The sequence below is a fragment of the Lacerta agilis genome, chromosome 13 (assembly GCF_009819535.1).
Source record: "Lacerta agilis isolate rLacAgi1 chromosome 13, rLacAgi1.pri, whole genome shotgun sequence".
NCBI classification, from domain to species: Eukaryota; Metazoa; Chordata; class Lepidosauria; order Squamata; family Lacertidae; genus Lacerta; species Lacerta agilis.
Window position 1 is genome coordinate 52,180,547 of NC_046324.1, and position 19,458 is coordinate 52,200,004.

Genomic DNA, 19,458 nt, shown 5'->3' on the forward strand with positions numbered 1-19,458 from the left:
ATTTTGATATGTACTGTAGGATAAATCAAGCAAGATCTTTAACTGTATAAACAGTGGTCCTACCAGATTCACTCTTTTAAATACACACGCACACACACACACACACACACACACTTCCCAAAGTTTTAGTATATACATTACACCTTTTCCTTTACAAGTCACCTCTCTCAGGACTTCCCAGTCCATCTGTCCTTGGCATTCTACTCAAACGTTATTCTGCTACATATCCTTTTATTCCAGCCCATTTCATCTCATATATTTCCCTTGTTAACTGCTGTTAACAGATTCACTACCACCACCACCCCGATCTTCACCAGGAAGGAGGAATCTGTGGCACAAGGGTGGGTGTCAAGGAGGACGAGAGAGAGAGAGGACGAGAGAGACCAAACACAAAAAGAGGCCCCACTTTTTTGCAGTTCCTGAATGAGGCTGCAGTTACATTTGCTGTTGTATTTCTAGTAAGATTTGTACCCCCTTCCCCTCCATGCCCTCCCTGAAGCAGTTCACATTCGTTTGAAGCCCACCCCCTGCATGCGCCCCCACCTACCCAGTGCATTCATGGTTCTCATTTGCGGGTGAGCCTGGGGCTGGGCGGCCGGCTGGCCTTGCACCTGGGGCGGCAGTGGCGCCTGCTGGGACTGGTTGCCATAGGGCAGGCCAAGAGCTGCGTAGGCTCGCTGCATGGAACTGGGGTCAATGGGGTTCGGGTTGCTCAAAGAAGGAGTCGTTGCCTGTCCTGTCCCAGAGGCAATAGAATTCTGGATGCCACCAACTGGGGATCCAAGGAGTGCTGCAAAAGAGGGGGAGAAAAGAAGCATGAAATGCTGCTGGACAGAGGAACCTGGCCAAATTATTGTTGGATTTTTAAAACCTTTACTCAATGGCCTTTATGCCCTGCCTTTCCTATAAGAAGCTTGTGCCAGTGTACATGGTTCTCCACCCCCTTTATCCTCACAACGAGCTTGGAATGTAGGTTAGGACGAGATGGCAAGGGGCTCAAAATAACCCCGCCTGTTTACAGACTAGAGAGACCTGGGCCAATGCTAAGAGCTACACCCCATACGATTGAGGAGCAGGCGTGTTAACTGACCCTTGCTCAGTTTGTGTTTCGTTTGCTATAGTTGTCATCCAAGACACCTGGCAACAAGGAGAGATCTTTTTAGGGATTCTTCTAAATGCTGTGAGTGGAATCCAACATTGTGGAAGTGGACTTGTGGTTGTGCAACAAGATCCCACCTTTCTCCTCCCCTCTGCAGTCTTACAAGCATGCCAAAACCATCTTTGGGGTGGGGGTGGGGTCCCTCAACCCTCCACAGCAGACTGTAAAGGGGTGCTGGGGTGTGTGTGCTGAAGGTAGGGGGAGAGATCCTACTACACCTTCTCATGTAGAGACAGCATCCCTTACAGTTTTATGCATGATTATCTCAACTTGTTAGCGCAAGTTAGCGAACTAGCAAATCACAAAAATAACCAGAAGGGGAATTAGGCTGGCATTACATTTACACTGGACTTCTTCAGGGCAGAATCTCATAAGTATCAGTTACAGGTGGGTAGCCGTGTTGGTCTGCCGTAGTCAAAACAAAATAAAATAAAAAATTCTTTCCAGTAGCACCTTAGAGACCAACTAAGTTTGTTCTTGGTATGAGAAGTGTGCATGCACACGAAAGCTCATACCAAGAACAAACTTAGTTGGTCTCTAAGGTGCTACTGGAAAGAATTTCTCATAAGTATATATTCCAAACCACTTTTCTGAACACTGGTGAATACGTACGTTGCTGGTTTCTCTTGTCACTGGCATTTTTCAACGGGAGACACACAGGACAATCGTGCCGCGTGCAGTTCTTCCAGTGGGATATGATCTGACGTGACGAAGCACAGTGGGCAACTAGGACAAGAAGAGAAGCCATAAACAACACCTTCAAAGGTCTGAAGATCTCAGTTCCACTCTGAGGCCACCTGTTTTCTCCAGTAAATGCTGCAGGAGCATTTGAAAGTTCACATCTATGAACAAGGAGCATTACTGGAAAAAGCAAAGCAGACAACGCAGCAGGAGAACATTCTACATCGGTGTAGAAACTGAACGCTGACAGTGTCACCTACTAGACTGATGAAGGTAAGGGGGACACAAATCATTTCCTTATTCTATTTTATCTTTTAAAAAAGGCTTTTGTGACTAAATGGTCTCCTACCAAAGGTAAGTAACAGTAACTTATAAAAATGAAATATTTGAAAGATGCTTTGTCTATTTAAAGCTGTTTAGAGGTTCTTGGCAGGTAAAAGAATATATCTAAATATGCATAAATGGCAAACTTAAATAAGACTATTAAACATTAAATCCACCTTCCATGACTGTAATAACGTAACCCTCAACATGCCACTCAATTACAATTGACGGAAAGGCCAAGAAATGCAATTTGTACACACTGCACAGCTGATATCCCAAAGATATGGGCTCAGCACTGATGCTTTGCCACCAGAAATACAAAAAGTACACCTCAGAACTCTTAGCGAGAGAACGCCAACTGAGCTTAAATCCACTCATAGGGGTTTTGCAACTCCAAAAAGGGGGTAGAAATCGCGTCTCAAGAGACCAGGCCCCATCCTGCAACCTCAACCCCTCACAGTTCTTCTTCCAAAGCAACACCACACCCCACTTTAGCCATTAATCCCTGAATAAATGCAATGTGACGAAACAAAGGTGAACATCGTGAAGGAAAAGGCTACAGACACTGTAGAGGGAGTTCTCCTTCCTCCACTGGAGCCCCAAGTCCGTTTCTCCTGGGCAAACAGATTCAGAGCAGGGAAATCGAGAGCAGGCAATGTTTTCAAGTCCAGACCCCCCACTCTGCTCAGGCAATACTTCCACCTAGACTAGGCGGGCAGGGCCTGGGCTGACTGCAGTTTTTGTTTTATTATGTATTCTTATTTTGTATTTTTGTTTTGTTTTGTTATGAACTGCCCTGGGATCTTTGGATGAAGGGTGGTATACAAATTTAAACAAACAAACAATAGCAACAATAATAGGACAAGTCAAAGCCCTCCGTGTCACGGCCTGCAAAGTTGGCCTTGGGTTGCAGTGCCCAGGAAGTGGCTCCTCCGTTGTTGGCCCCCCACCACAGTGGACTGCAAGCTGGACAGGGACAGTGGGAAGCCCCTAAGGTTAGAGAGACAGTTTAATACAGAAATTCCCCAGGCCTTTCAAGACCACCCCCACCACCAGCAGCAATGCCTGGTCTAAGAGAACTCATCCTGGAGCCAAATATCTTAGCTGCTCTCCAAACATCTGCTATGCCACACTTCTTCCCTGTGGCTTTGGATCTTGCAAACACTGAAACAGGAATCACAACGGGTTTAAAGCCTGAGCCGGATTCAAGAGCCATCTTATCCTTACGAATTATGCACATACTGCTTTGGAGAGATAACTCCAGTTCCCTATTTATATTGCCAAGGAGAAAGGCCACCCATCCTTCAAAATAAACAGCGGAAAAGGGTGCTCTTCCAAGAGGTAACTGGTCCAGCTATACTTGTGAGTTCTGTCCTTAGGCAGATCATAGCTGTGGAAACTTTCTAGAGCTAAAACCCAGGACCAGGCACTCCCTCAAGATTCCTGCACTGGCCACATGCCAAAATGGATGTGGAAGTGTCTTCCCACTTTCTTACCCGCCAACTAGTAAAAAAATTATATGCACAGAAAATATGAAGGCACCTGCAATGGGGAAGCTGTGTTTGTGTGTTGAGCTTTGGCAGAAGCCACTGGAAGATAATCAGTTACAGGTAAGGATCTTCTTCTTCATCATCATCATCATCATCATCTTCCTCTTCAACTCTTTGTAGGCACATGTTGGCATAGCTGCAGAACGCCCCAGGGGGACTATCAAGCTAGATTTTGGCATGGATGATGGTGAAGACCTTTTCCAGGCTCCTGCTAGTTCAATGAGCAGGTGACTGAGTACAGCTGCTGAGCACATTGACAAGGCAGGCCTATCACACAAGGGGCCTGCACTCCACGGTCTGAGCAACAAATGCCCTCTAGTTGTCATGCTGTAGCAATGGCCTGAGCTGAAATTCTGCTAGAAGTGAGATTGTGTCAGGAACGGGTCAGGAACAAGGTAAGAGAGTGGGTCAGGGAGTAAGTGAAGTTAACTCTTTATTAGAGGAAACAAGGTCTGATCAGGAATGCCAGGCCTAAGGAGCACAGTAGCTCTTTGCAGCAGTTCTTGCCCCTAAGAGGCATTGCGGAGGTTGAAGGTCCCTGCCTTCTCACAGTCCTTCTCAAGCATTCGGAGACTACACTGGCATGCCTATCGCTACTCCCTCTTCTCCCTCTGACCACTCACTGTCGTCCCACCACCAATCTCCAGACTCTGAGCCTTCCTCCCTTGGGGTTTCCCCAGTTGCTGCTTCCCAGCATTCCTCTGTGTCCAGCCAGTTCCTGACAGATGGACATTCGCAAGATACGCTGCTGCTAATGACATCTTGCTTACTACTCGTTTCTTATCACCTTCTGCCTGGTGCTTAGCTTCCTCTGGTTCTAGAAAAATTGAAGCGTGCCACAATGAGTTTCTGTACAGAAGTCGGAGCATTTACTTTGCTGGGAAGACTGTTCTCCATTTTGAGAAGAACCTGAGGAATTCTTCAGACAGACTTCTCAGAAAATGGGTGCAGCTCCAACATGCACACTACACATAGAGAACACATTTTTCTTTCTTAGCTTGCAAAATGGAGCGGAGCTTGCAATTGCCCTGACAAATGTCATAATCAATGCAACAGTCATAACCAAAACAGTTTTGATAAAGTACCTCCCCAAAGATTCCTGAGTAAGCTCAGCAGTCAAGGAATAAGAGGGAAAGTTGTTCTTATTGATCAGTAACTAGTTCAGGGAAGGGAAGCATGGAATATGAATAGACAGCTCTCCCAATGGAGGGATGTAAGAAATGGGGTTCCCCAACTATTGTTACTGGGACACGCTTTCTAACCTGTCATGGATCTAGAGTTAGGGGTGAGCAGTGAGGTAGCCAAGTTCGCTGATGATACCATAATTGTTTAGTGTGGTTAAAACGAAGAGACGGTGAGTAGCACCAAGAGGTTCTCTCCAAACTGCGTGGATTGCAGTCGCCATTTCAATGCTCATTCTATGGAAGCAAATGCAAAGTAATGCACAAGCTCTGCATGTATGTTTGTAGGATCTCAGCTGGCAGCAACTGACCAGGAATGAGACTTTGGGGCCAGAAATGGATCATTCAATGAAGAGGTCGACCCAGTCTGCAGCAGCTGTGAAAAAGGTGAATTTCATACAAGGGATCATTATTAAGAAAGGAACCAAGGATAAAACTATCCGTATCCTACTGTTCTCATTGGAACTTGGAACTGTGTGCTGTTTTGGTTGCCTCATCTCAAGGAGGATACAGTAGAACTGGAAACAGTTCAAAGAAGGAAATGGAGCAGCTCCCTTGCGAGGAGCGGACCTTTTCGTTAAGAGAAAAGGCCAGTGAGAGGGGACTTTGTGGTGTGGAGAAAATGAATGGAGATGTTTTTCTTCCTCTCCCATAATACTAGAGCTCAGTGACAACTAATGGAGCTGAATGTTGGAAGATTCAGGATAGACAAAGGAAATGACTTCTGCACACAGCACAAGACTATGGAATGTGCTCCCACAAGAGGCAGTGAGGAAGTCCAGTGGAGGCCTTCAGAAGAGGATTAGGCAGATTCATGGAGGAGAGGGCTGTCAAGGGCCACCAGCCGCTGGAAACCACAGGAGGGGGGGGAGAGTCGCTCTTGCACTCATGTCCTGCTTGCAGGCTTCCCACAGGCATCTGGTTGGCAACTATTACAGCAGGGGTGGGGGGGTGGGCTACATGGGTCTTTGGCCTGATTCTGCAGAGCTCTTTTATTTATACTCATCACGGTGAAGTCACTAGGCTTAACTAACAATGGATAACCTTAATGGGCAACCAAACAGGTACCTGTGCAAAAGCAGAATTCAGAGGCAGGTCAAATTCTGGCTGCCATGAACCTATGAGGGAGGACAGTGGTAGGTTTGGTCTGCTGGGGCAGCATCCAGCTGTTACTAGTCAGCTGCGGGGGAAATGCCTGCTCTGCCCCATTTCCTCTCCTGCAGGCGGGCCTAAGTCAGAGCTGCTCTTCTTCCAGTAAAGACTCCGAAGAGAGAAGCAGGTTCCAGCCCTGCCCACCACACGAACAGAGACCCTGGCCACTATTCTGTTGGTAGAATGCAGCCCTGGCCTCACACTGGACTACCATCTTATTGGTAGGCAAACTTTTTGAAGTCAAGAGTCACATTCCTGGAACAGAAAAGCAGCCTTCGTCCCCTTTTGCTCTCGTATCCTTTGAAGGATTGTGAGAATGCTCTCAGTGCAATTCATCTTGGTTTCAGCAAAGCATTAGACAAAAATCTCCCTGACATTTGGGTTAATAAATTGGCTAAAGGCAGGGTAGATGATAAAAACCACCAGGTGGATTCACAGCTGGTAAAAAAAGTGTGCTCCAGAGGGATGCATGCCCATCAACGCTCTGCATCAAGTTGGAGGGAAGTTTCAAGGAGGTGCTGCAGGGCTGTCCTGGGAGCAGCCGTCTAACATTTTTATCAGTGACTTAGATCAGGCATGTCCAACTTCCAAGAGACTGCAATCTACTCCCAGTATAAAAAACTGGCAGTGATCTACCCATTGTCTTTGGAGGGGCGAGGAGCGTGCGCAAGGTTCGTGTGTGGAAGGAGGTGGCTAACTGGACATGGGAGGGGGGAGTTTAAGTGGGGGGGGGGAGGAAAGGGAGGCAAAAGTTCTCTCTCTGAGGAGCCAGTCTGCTTCTCTCCCCCCGGATCCTGATCGCGCCTGCCTGCCCTCCCTTCCTCCTCCTCCCTCCATTGTCAAAGGGACCCAGCACCTGGCCACTGCTGCAGCAGGGAAGGCAGGGCTGGGTGGCGAGCGATGGAACGTCACCCCGCCTGGACTTTCTGGTGGCGGCGGGACCCAGCGCCGGGCCATTGCTGCAGCTGTGCCGGGCAGCAAATGAGTAGGCAAGGAATATCACCCGCCCCGCCCCACGATTTAATCCCGTGATTGACCAGGATCACTCCTGCGATCTACTGGTAGATTGCGGTCAACCAGTTGGACATGTCTAACTTAGATGAAGGAAATTATTATCTAATTTTCAACCGAAACGAAACTGGGAGAGATGACCAAACTTCAGAAGGGGGGGGGAATCAAAATGACCTTGATAAAGAGTGGAAAACTGGACTGAAACTTACAAAATAAAATTCAACAGAGACAAATGCAAAGTTCTGCATTCAAGCAAAATCATCCAATTCATCAGCTGCACAGATCTAGTGTGCGGGATGCCAGGCCTGACAGAAGTACACAGGAAAAGGGCCTTGGGAGGATTTATGATCTCTGACATGATTGAGAATTGCACAGTCAGGGATGGGGAACTTTAAAGCGTTAAGATCAGAATGTGGAAAATATGAGAAGAAGAAGAAGGAAGAAATGAAAATATTGGAGAGTATGGGAAGCCCGGAAAATTAATAATTTGGATTGTAATTTGGCTTTATTTTATTTCATTATTTTTAATTGGATTATGATTTGATGTATTTGTTAACTGGATGTTCTTATTGGAAAACTAATAAAAATGAAACTTAAAACCATGGAGAAACCTGGTTTGAACAAAGACATTGGATTCTTATCTCATTATACATAACAAAGCTATCTTTAAAACAAAATCGAAAGTTCTTTCTAGTAGCACCTTAGAGACCAACTGAGTTTGGTCTCTTCAGATACCTGAAGAAGTGTGCATGCACACGAAAGCTCATACCAGGAACAAACTCAGTTGGTCTCTAAGGTGCTACTAGAAAGAACTTTCGATTTTGTTTTGACTATGGCAGACCAACACGGCTACCCACCTGTAACTAAAGCTATCTTTAGCCATCTCACCCCTTGCCTTTCCCTGCAAGACTAATTGCAGCCGTTTAGAGTTGTCAACAGGTTTTCCACACTTATCAGCCTATCACCCATTCCCACCACCCTTCTGAGTAATACCCCTCCCCACTCCCCCACTATATTTAAGGATCTGGTGACTTCTGTTTCAGTGTATCTGAAGAAGTGTGCATGCACACGAAAGCTCATACCAGGAACAAACTCAGTTGGTCTCTAAGGTGCTACTAGAAAGAATTTTCGATTTTGTTTTAATAAAAATGATTTATTAAAAAAAAGGATCTTGTGATTGAAGTAATTTGCAAAGAGCACATGAGTAGTCTGCTGCAGCTACAAAAATAGGCTAACACAAGTTTTGGCTGCTTTAGCAGAACCACTGTTTATAAGAAGAAACATCATGGCACAGCTGCACCAGCACAACCAGACGCCTTCATTTGCCCCAGCTGCAGCAAAACATATCCCCCCCCCATATCAGCCTCTACAGTCACAGCAGGCGCTGTAAATGGTTTGACTTCACCCCTGTAGGCACACTCTTCCAATGTTTCCCAAGACAGACGGATGCCAACCGGTGTTTCTAAGTGGTGAGAATTAACAGGTCCACTTTATTCTGCATTAGCAAGACTGCATCTGGAGACCTGAGTCTAGCTCTGGGCGCCACACTTCCAAGAATGCAGGCAAACTGGCATAGGTTCAGAAGGGGAATGAAGTTGGTCGGTAGTATGAGAAACAAGTCTTATGAGGAAAGGTTGAAGACTGAGGGCAGACACAGCAGTCCTCTTCCAACCCATGAAGAATTGTCCCAGAGAAGAGAGCAAAGTGGGAACACACAGGTTTAACAGCATTAAGATCAATGGGGTAGATTTCAGCTTAACTTTAGAAGAGTAAGAGCAGCTTGGCAATGGAAGCAGTTTTCTGGAAAGGGGGCCTCCAGCAGAGGGTGGGCAGTCATCTCTTTGTCGTGTGTAGGGAGGAGAGTAAGTACTCCAGCTCTGGATCTGCAACTTTTAGCAGGGGGTCAAGCTAGATGCCTACATGGCCAGGGTGGGACTTGCTACCCCAACTAGCTCAGCCTGCCAAAGGACGTCTGAAAGGATCCGTGTGTCCTGCCCGTCTCGTGCTGCAGGTTTGTTGCAAGACCTTGAGGACTGCTGAGAAAAGCAGCAGTAGCCTGGAACCTTCTGCTGAGGCCAACAGGTGTGCTTCTAGAGGCAATCTCCAAATCAATACTTATTATCCCATCTGCTTCCCAGTGAACTGAGGCATGATGCCAGTTTCAAAAACAACATAGGACTAAACCACAAGGGAGGGAATTAACCCCCAATGCCAGAAGCCCTGAAGAGCTACCTACTCCGTATTATGGGCTGGGCTGGAATTGGGGAAGTGCCATGACGCTCAAACCTAAGGAGGCCCAGTTTCACTGACCAGAGAGAGGGACACAATTGTGCAGAAGACAAACAACTGGAGAACCATATACCACAGACCTCCTGACATAGTTTTAAACCCTTGCTCTTACCTTGACAGGCCTTTCCAGCTTGACAATGTGTCATATGATTGAGGACATTTTTCATGGTTCGGCAGTGGGGAAGGGCACATGGCCGCACCTCTCCGTTGGCTTGCTCTCGTCTCTGACACTTGTGAGCATGAAGGAGCAGAACCAACTGTTGCTGAATAAGTTTGCGCTTCTCGGGGTCAGCTGTTGGCCCGGCTGCCATTGCCTGCGTTGGTACAATTCCCACCTGTTGTACCTGGGTTTGCATTTGAGACTAAAAAGAAAGACAAAACATGGTTGTATCACCTTACGAAGCTTCACTTAGGACAGAACAACTTGCAATGCAATCTTATTAAAGAGCATCTGTTTGATCACAATCTCAAACTAATCTGCCAAAACTAACAGCCACTAAGATTCCACCATGCAATTTTTAGCATTTACTTTGTGGGAGAACTTATAGCTATGCACTCTACCCTGGACAGAAATACTCAGAAGTGCCAGTAAATTCAATGGGAACTCTTGAGGTGTGCTGTGAATCAGATGTATGCATGATTCTAAACATGTTGCATGCCAGTCTCGCTCCTTTCAATGCAGTTGCCATCCACATGATATTATATGAGAATGACTGACAGTTTAAGCTACTTTGCCTTCATCTGAAAGCACCTGCTGTTGTCTACTCACATTTGTTGTCCTTTTTAATCGTATTTCAGCAGGCAGTACGTTCTCTTGCTAAATCATCACCAAATCATAACTAGCACTCCAAGCAGTTCAATGTGGACCACCTCAAACATACATGGAGGTCAATTCACTCTTCTCCAGACGACATTTGTCAGCTTAAAAAGGGTATTTAAAAAACTTTCATTTTTAGTTTGGGAAACAGGCAAAGCATTCGTGCTTATTCAGCAAAGAAAAAGTCGCTGCCGTCCCGAAGAATTAGAGATATAGAACAAAAATTGCAGTGCTTTTCCTGGGCCAACAATAGCTGGCACAGAAATGTCCTAAGAGAAGCAGGCAATGTTCCTCAGACTTTGCTAAGTATGTTCTGCAGGTAAAGAGAACAGTACACTCTCACATCAGCAGGTACTGGCTGGCCCAACGGCGTCTTCTTTTGTACAAGGCCCATCCGCTTCACTTCTGAAGACACATCCAAAACCCGTGCCCAATGTGGGAATGACCCAATGGGGAAGCTGCCAAGCACAGCAGCCCCACCAATGCTGAGAGACAGCTTGCTCTTCTCTGCTAGAGGCCTCCACCTCCTGCCCTCTCAAGGCAGGGAACCCCAACATTTCTCCTTCATTCTACAAAAGCAGCATCTGGTTCCTCCTTGGTTTGGAAAATGCTCACCAGTGGCTTAAAAAGCTTTAAGGATTGGTGGCTCCTGCAAGCAGCCAGAATTTGGTCCATTTATAAGGCCAAGTGCCTCAGAAAACCCTAGGCCCTGGCCGTTATTTTATTATTATCATTATTACTAGTTAAATTATTATTTATTAAATTTGTATAGCGCCCTTTGCCCGCAGGTCTCAGGGTGGTTACAATGCAAAAGCACAATATAAAGACACAAGATACATAATAAAAACATAAACAAACACCACCCAATAACCTCTACCCTCCCCAACACATTTTAGAAGGGCACTGGGTATCAAGCAGCCAAAGGCCTGGTTAAAGAGGAAGGTTTTCACCTGGCACCTCAAGGTGTACTATGAAGGCGCCAGGAGAACCTCCCTGGGGGGAGCCACTGCAGAACAGCAGGAGATAGCATACGGGGCTGGATCAGCAAGGGGGAAATGAAGAGCACTGCCTCCTCTTGTGACAGGAGGCCCTTCTGCTGAATCAAAAGCTGTTCTGTGACATGGATGGCAGCACTGGGTTTAACATCAAATATCATTTATGTTTATATATAGCACCATCAGTGTGCCTAATGCTTTAGAGCAGTGGTTTTCAACCAGTGTGTCGTGGCACCCTGGGGTGCCTTGAATGATGGTCAAGGGTGTGATGGGCAACCCTGGCCTCTGTCCCTCTTTCCTTCCCTCCTTCCTCTGATGCCCTCCTGCGTCTCTGCTTCCCAAAGGCTTGCACACTTGTTTATTGCAGCAGCCCCAGCTACAAGCTCTGCAGGCGAGTGCTGCCTCTGGGGCTGGCTAGGGGGTGCTGGTTGCCAGGAGCTGAGGCGGCCTCAGAGCGAGCAAGCAAGCAAGCAGACCAGGGAGCCCAGCCAGCCAGTCCACCAGTCCTTGTGGCTGGGAATGGACAGACTAGTGGGAGGTCAGGCAGGCAAGCAGGCAGTGCGCTGGCCTTTCTTGTGCTTGCTGTGTGCAACACCTGCCTAGGAGCTGAGTGCCCAGTGCTGAAGGGGAGCTTTTCTGTCATGGAGGCTGGCAACGCCCACTGCTGCCTCCCAAGATAAGGTGAGGGCCTCACGTTCACTTTTGGGCCAGTAAGGCTGGGGACATCCTCTTCCCAGGCCCCTGTGGGGCAGTGTGAGGAGGTGCCTCTGGGGCGGGCAGCTCAGAGAGCAGGGGCAGCAGCAGCGGATGACTGGAGGACTCCCAAGGAGAGGGGAGAGGAGGCTGCCAGCTCTGGGGTGACATAACTGGGCTTCCAAGCTAGAGTTGCCATACATCTGGGATTTCCCAGACACAGCCGGGAAACAGCTGTCGGAAACAGTGTCAGGGTGGAAATCGCCGAAATGTCCGGGGAAATCCAGACGTATGGCAACCCATGTTGAAAGTGCAGATTTTGGCAAAATTCCTTTAGAATAGTAGCTCAAAAACTAAAAATAACTCAACATCTGTGCGCTCAACAACTTTTGTGTTCAGATTTCCACTTTTTGAAATACGGCAACCCTGTCGTAAGCCCCACAGGGGTGCCGCAAAAAGAATGTAGTTGGTCAAGGGATACATTGACTCCAACAGGTTGGAGACCTCTGCTTTAGCGAGTACAAGAGGGTAGGCCATTCTGTGTTCAGAAGAAAACCCTCTAAAATTTGAGGAAAAAGAAGCAGAGAAAGGGTAAGGAGGGAAGCAATGTGTGGTTCTTTTGGCTGCACACGCTTAAGACTACACACAGCGCATGGGAACTAGGGGGTGAAAATGTGTCTTGAAGAAGCGTGTAAATGATGAGAGGTGGCAACACAACGTGAGGAAATCCAAGCATTGGTGGCCGCAAGGGAGAAGGGCGAGCAAAGATCACAGCTGGAGAAAGGCCATGCAAGGTTCTGAAGGCAAGGACAAGGAGCGTGAGGAGCAGCGTCCGGGAATGGATTTTAGGACAGGTGTCATGTGATCAGAGAGGTGAGGAATAATTATGGCAGCAGAGTGCTGAATAGACATGAAGAGACCAAGGTGAGATAACGGAAGACGAATGAAAAAGAGAAGGTCCCCTCCCCACCACACTTTTCTTCTGATAAAAATATAAATTTATTGAAATTTCAAAGAACTCTCAGTAAGTCTTTTACCCACTCGCTCACATTCAATCACACACACATTTTCACATACATGTGAAAATTGATCCTTGGATGAAATATGCAGATATCAATCTAAAAATGAACACAGCTGATTCCTCATTGTCCATGTCGCTTAAATTCTTAATGGCACCATGTAATTTAGCCCTGCAGTCATTACACCCAATTCTCTTTCAATATAGTGGTATGTCTGGTTACATACTTAATTCGTTCCGGAGGTCTGTTCTTAACCTGAAACTGTTCTCAACCTGAAGCACCACTTTAGCTAATGGGGCCTCCCGCTGCTGCTGCGCCGCCAGAGCACCATTTCTGTTCTTATCCTGAAGCAAAGTTCTTAACCTGAAGCGTTATTTCTGAGTTAGCGGAGTCTGTAACCTGAAGCGTCTGTAACCCGAGGTACCACTGTAAAACTAATGCAGGGACCCACCCGACCCACTCAGCCACTTCCTCTCTAATGTTGTGAACAGCCCTGAGACCGGCAGGTATAGGCCGGCACACAAATTTAATTAATTAATTAATTAATTAATAGGGGTGCATTATCAGTGTTTGTTTGGTGGTCTCTAACTGTGCCCAAATTTTCCTTAAAAGTCCAGGGTTATTTTGTGCTCTATTCTGTTTCCATGTTTTAGCACACAGTAAAAAGGGTAAAGGACCCCTGGACGGTTAAGTCCAGTCAAAGGCGACTCTGGGGTGCGGTGCTCATCTCACTTTCAGACCAAGGGAGCCGGCGTTTGTCCACAGACAGCTTTCTGGGTCATGTGACCAGCAGGACTAAACTGCTTCTGGCGCAACGTGAGACCGTGAGGGAAGCCAGAGCGCACGGAAACACCATTTACCTTCCGTCACAGCAGTACTCACTTATCTAATTGCACTGGTGTGTTTTTGAACTGCTAGGTTGGCAGAGGCTGGGACACATCTGAATCGCTGACCTTATGATCGGCAAGCCCAAGAGGCTCAGTGGTTTAGACCACAGCACCACTCATGTCCCATTTAGCACACAGTATCCTTCCAATTGTCATTATATGCAAAAGTTGTCTTTAATGCTTTTTAACACTCACCTGTGCTTGAGTACAATTCAACAAGCACAACAATGGATCTGCATCTGCTTGCATCCAAAACCATTCTCTGAATATTCCTACCCCCATTCACCAAAATGACTGTGCTGGTTCATGACAAATCCAACACTTTCTCTTTCCTGATCATTATATTTATCCATGGAGTCCAACGCTGCCTACCTTCCTTTTTTAACAGTTTTCTTTATAAGATGTGCCACCAATTGAGAAGTTGGAGCCTTTCGAAACAAAAATTGCCTTACTTCCCTTGGAATTCCTCTATTTTGATCTTTATTGCATTTCATCATATAATTATGTTTCCTATGCTTTCTTTTAAATAACAATATATCTTTGAGAAACACCCTGGTTTATTTGTCTCTAGTGCTGTTTCGAACCCAACTGTTATCCCTCCAAATAGGCTGCCTATTCAGCAAAGTCATAATTTGCAATACTGATATCTAGGTGGGACTATCTTCATTTTGGCTTTTGCTTGCTCAGTGGTATTTTAGATTAAACCCTTCACCTTCCAATAAAGAAACCAATGGGGAGGTTTTGGGTAATAAAGACTGTTTATATCAATCCCAGATTTCTAAACCTATGTTTATGATGTAAGATTCCCCCCCCCCCCAAGAATATTCAATCTGTTGTATTTTTCATGCCTGTGTGTCATCCAACGCCAAAGCTGCGGTCTGCAAATAATAACTTATACCTGGAATAGCCAGCCCACCCTTTTCCTTATTTCCTCTCACCTTCAGCTTTCCAGGTTGTTTTGGACATGCTTCTGCAGGGCACAACAGCTGGTCTTAGAAGAGCCCTATTTTTCTAATGTTTCAAAAAGGGAGGAGCGCCACAACTGGGCCATGGATTGAATATGGGGAACAGAGAGTCAAAGATAAAAGCCAAGGCTATGTGCACGTTCACCAGGGTGGATGGTAGCATTGCCACTGGAGAAGGAAAACATGAGAAGCAAGGAGGGCTTGGGAGAAAAGATGAGAAGTTCAGCCAGAGACATGTTGAGTTTGAGGCAGTAACAAAGCATCCCAGCAGAAACATCAGAAAAACAGTTGGAGATGTGTTAGTGGTGTGAGGGGTGACAGGTCAGAAGCAGCCAGAGCTGAGTGCCACTTCTGTACAGGGGGTACTAAAGGCCATGGGTCTAGATTCAGGTAAGTAGCCGTGTTGGTCCGAGAATCCTTCCCCCCTCCCGCACCCCCAAATTAAAAAATTGTCCAGTAGCCTCTTAGAGACCAACTAAGTTGTGTATGCACATGAAAGCTAAAAGCAAGAACAAACTTAGTTGGTCTCTAAGGGGCTACTGGACAATTTTTTAATTATTATTATTATTTTGTAAAGGCCATGGGGTTTAATAAGGTCACCCATGGACAGTGTGTGCAGAGATCCCAAATAGAAAGAGGAGAAAAGCAGTGAAAGAGCTTATGCCAACCTAAAAACTGAAAGAATGCTTAAGTAAGAGGATAATTGTGGAAACCTAAAGCGTAAAAGGAATCAAGTAGGGAAGCGTGATCAAGTATCAAAGGTGTTTGAAGTATCAAGAAGGTTTTAGATTTTGCAGTGTGGAGGGCCAGTGGTCTTTGTGAAGGCAGGGGAATGCTGGGGTGGGGGGTGGGCAGACACCAGATTTAGGGGTTGAGAGTGAAGCTGGAGGAGGAAAAGTCATGGCAGATGGAGCATGCTCCAAAAGAGGAAGGTGGACCAAGAGATGGTTTCTTGAGGAGGTATTAACACATTTGACATGGGGCTGGGGGGGCAGGCTGGAAAAAGGAGGAAAGGGTCCGATTGTGTGGAGGAGAATAATGCCAGGACAGATGGCAACCCAGAAAACAGGACAGGAAGAGGTGGGCACATCTGGAGGGTTTAGAGGAGGACAGCAGGGTAGTCAATTCATCAAGCAAGGCAGACAGGAGGAAACCTTAGAAGGGACAGCTAGAAGAGGAAGAGATCATAGCAAACTGTTGCAAGAGTTTACACCAACTTACATTTATGGTTAAAAACCTGAGGCTTCCAAATCCTGAATGGTCCTGCACTGCCACCTACCTCAATATTTTCAGAAGCAAAAAGTGTTCTGGGTTGCCAAACATGAGCAAATAAAACCCTCTAACTCATTTACAGAAGTATATTCCTTCCTTGGTGTAGCGATTGAAGAGATTATATGCAGTGTATGTTTGAAAAACACCCCTTTCATTTATAGATGTGCTTCCCACTGTCCATTTTTTGAAGCAGAAATGTTGCATAAAAATTAATGTTTCTCATTAGCTTTCTTATTTTCACAAAAGTTGCAAACAAATTCCAGCAGCACAAACCATCAGAGCTGTGCCTGAAAACTGCTGAAATGAATGTTGCACAAGGATGCCAAATATCCAGCTAAGAAACAGTATCTGCGCACGTGCATCTTAGCAGGTAGTCTGGTAAAATGGTCCAAAATATCACACTGACTGCTGTGACTCCAAGCTATTCAGGGTGCCTCTATTTCCCCATGGCATATGACAGATCCAACACAATTTCTACTGAATACAAGAAGTTGTCTTTTCCAGGGCAAGTTTTACAGCTTAGAAAGTTTGTGTCAATGGAAGACATACAAGAACTATGGAGAAAAATTGTGAGCTGCAGAAAACTCACCATATTTGGCACACTGGTAACTGAAACACTCTTGATGTCTGAAGGAAAAGGAGACAAGCTATTTGCCATGCCTGGCTTATTTGGTAACGGAGAGTTGACTCCTGCTGCTCCTCCCATCTGCTGCCCTCCAGCTTGACTAAATGGCTGCCCAAAGGGACTTGGGTTACTGGCCATTCCCATCTGGAATGAAAGCAACATGATTACCATTAGTGCCTTGAATTCAACCAAATGCAGGTACAGACAGTAAGGAAAGCTATCTATTTTTTTCTGAGTCTCAGGTATAAAAGTACAGCTGGCTGAGTGAATAACCTGCCCCTATCTTACAAGTTAGTGATCTAACCACAGGTATGGTTTTGCTTTACCCCAGCCACAAACTGCAAATATTTCTTTTGAAGAAATGAGATTTACTATTCAACATGGTGTTAAGCACACAACCACAAAGAGGAAGTTGTTTGCCTGTTACGTTTTTATTCCTGCTTAGAACACTTAATGGTAAGGGCTGCATCCTTTGTGACGGACCAAGGATAGCTAAAGCTCTGCCCAAATAGTTTGGGCTGCAACCACATACTGGAAGTGGGAAGCAGAAGAGCAAATTGCAGCTTCTCTGTCTACTCGGACAGGCAATGCTTAAGAGTCTGCAGTTCTGGTGCTCCAACTGGCAAGCCCCAGCTGCTGCCCCTCAAGCCCCACTTTGGTGGCCTCCATAGTTTCCAAGCACTTTGCGCGCAAGCAGAGCTTCAAGTGACCACTGTGCTTTGTAAGTTCCACCATTTTAGTGACTTATTTCATCTTTATGCTCTACTAACAACTTGGAAAGTTACATTGTTTCTGAATTACAAATCAATTAATTACTAATCTGCAAATGTAATTATGCAAAATGTATAAAGGAGGGGGAAACTGCTGCTGAAACCTCAGTGCTGGGAGAGGTAAGGGCAGGGCAGCCAGCATGAAGCACAAAGGAAAGGGGCAGAATGGCAGCGACTCTGCTCTCCCTTGAGTCGACCAGCCAACCAGGCTCCAGGAGGCTGCAGTGGCTGCTTCTCTACTCTTTAGGAGTATTTTTAACTTGCATTTCCCGATTTATGGCTCTCTCTAAGCACGCTACCAATTTTTTTCATTATCAGATGGGCTGTACACTTTTAACACCGACATATTTTCCCTCCAGGTAGCAAAGGAAAGCCATGAGGGAGCACAATGCTATGCAGAAATACAAAGTGTGAGGCATTACCAGGCGCCCTATTGTGGAAAGTGACAGTGCCAAAGAACAACTCTTGAGCCTCAATTTTTTTTAGCCCTGTTCCCTGAAACAAATTGTCAGTGCATCTGAAAATGTAGGTGGTCAGTTTTCTACACCTTTTCAATATTTAGGCCCTGCTGGTGTGCTTGCATTAGAGTTTATATATTCACTTTCCACTCCCAACACCTCACACCTTCAGAATTAGGGGGCTGCATGCCTCTGGAAAGCAGCTGCTGGAGACAGGAATGGAACAGGACTCTTGGTCTTCACGCAGAGCAGGCATAGGCAAACTCGGCCCTCCAGATGTTTGGGGACTACAATTCCCATGATCCCCAGCTAACAGGACCAGTGGTCAGGGATGATGGGAATTGTAGTCCCAGAACATCTGGAGAGCCGAGTTTGCCTATGCCTGATGCAGAGCTTCAAGTGACTAGTGTGGACAAGCAAGGCTCCTCCAATATTCTTATGTTGCTGAATACAATGATTTACATGAGAAGCTGCATTACATTAGAGGATGTACTCTTTGTTCACCTAAAACCAATGCAGTCTACTCTGGCAGGCAGCAGCCCTCCAGGGTCTTTACCATTACCTGCTTTTTTAACTGGAAATGCTGCCAGGAACTGAGCCTGCGAGACCTTCTGTGTGCAAAGAGCATGCTCTGCCAGTGAGTGGCAGTCCTTCCCTGTGTAATTCTCAAAAAAAGTTGCCTTAAGACAACATTCAAAGGGCAAAGCTTAGACATACCTCTAACTCGGTCAATGTAAAGCCTAGCACTTTCGCTGTCAATTAAATAGCAACTATTAAAAGCATGCTTCCGTTTGTTTTGGACTCACAGCTGTCCATGGAGGCACAGGTTAATTCTGTGTCCAGGGCGGCTGTCTACCAGCTCCATCTGGTACGCAGGCTGAGACCCTACCTGCCCGCAGACTGTCTCGCCAGAGTGGTACATGCTCTGGTTATCTCCCGCTTGGACTACTGCAATGCACTCTATGTGGGGCTACCTTTGAAGGTGACCCGGAAACTGCAATTAATCCAGAATGCGGCAGCTAGACTGGTGACTGGGAGTGGCTGCTGGGACCACATAACACCGGTCCTGAGAGATCTACATTGGCTCCCAGTACGTTTCCGAGCACAATTCAAAGTGTTAGTGCTGACCTTTAAAGCCCTAAACGGCCTCGGTCCTGTATACCTGAAGGAGCGTCTCCACCCCCATCAATCAGCCCGGACACTGAGATCCAGCGCCGAGGGCCTTCTGTCGGTTCCCTCACTGCGAGAAGCAAAACTACAGGGAACCAGGCAGAGGGCCTTCTCGGTAGTGGCGCCCGCCCTGTGGAACGCCCTCCCATCAGAAGTCAAGGGAATAAACAACTACCTGACATTCAGAAAACACCTGAAGGCAGCCCTGTTTAGGGAAGTTTTTAAACTGTGATATTTTAAATGTATTTTAATGTTTGGTGGAAGCCGCCCAGAGTGGCTGGGGAGACCCAGCCAGATGGGCGGGGTACAAATAATAAATTATTATTATTATTATTATTATTATTGTTTCAGTGTAGGTTAAGACGTGCCTTTAAATGCTGGTCACAGTTCCACAAAGCCAAGCTGGCCTCTGCCCTTGCCCTCATTGCACTGTCTGCTAT

General features: G+C 46.3%; 1 protein-coding gene across 3 annotated transcripts in view; it reads right to left on the reverse strand.

The window, feature by feature from the left end:
* The window catches only part of CREBBP (CREB binding protein), a 63,088-nt gene that overhangs the window by 32,753 nt on the left and 10,877 nt on the right, over window positions 1-19,458 (reverse strand). For 2 of the 3 annotated variants that reach the window (XM_033167572.1, XM_033167571.1), the window contains exons 3-6: window positions 16,585-16,764; window positions 9,460-9,709; window positions 1,772-1,885; window positions 548-790 (exon numbers count right to left, since the gene is read on the reverse strand). In XM_033167572.1, the coding sequence (XP_033023463.1) occupies window positions 548-790; window positions 1,772-1,885; window positions 9,460-9,709; window positions 16,585-16,764 (787 nt within the window). The remainder of the gene's footprint in view (window positions 1-547; window positions 791-1,771; window positions 1,886-9,459; window positions 9,710-16,584; window positions 16,765-19,458) is intronic. The other variant, XM_033167573.1, reaches the window with a different exon arrangement.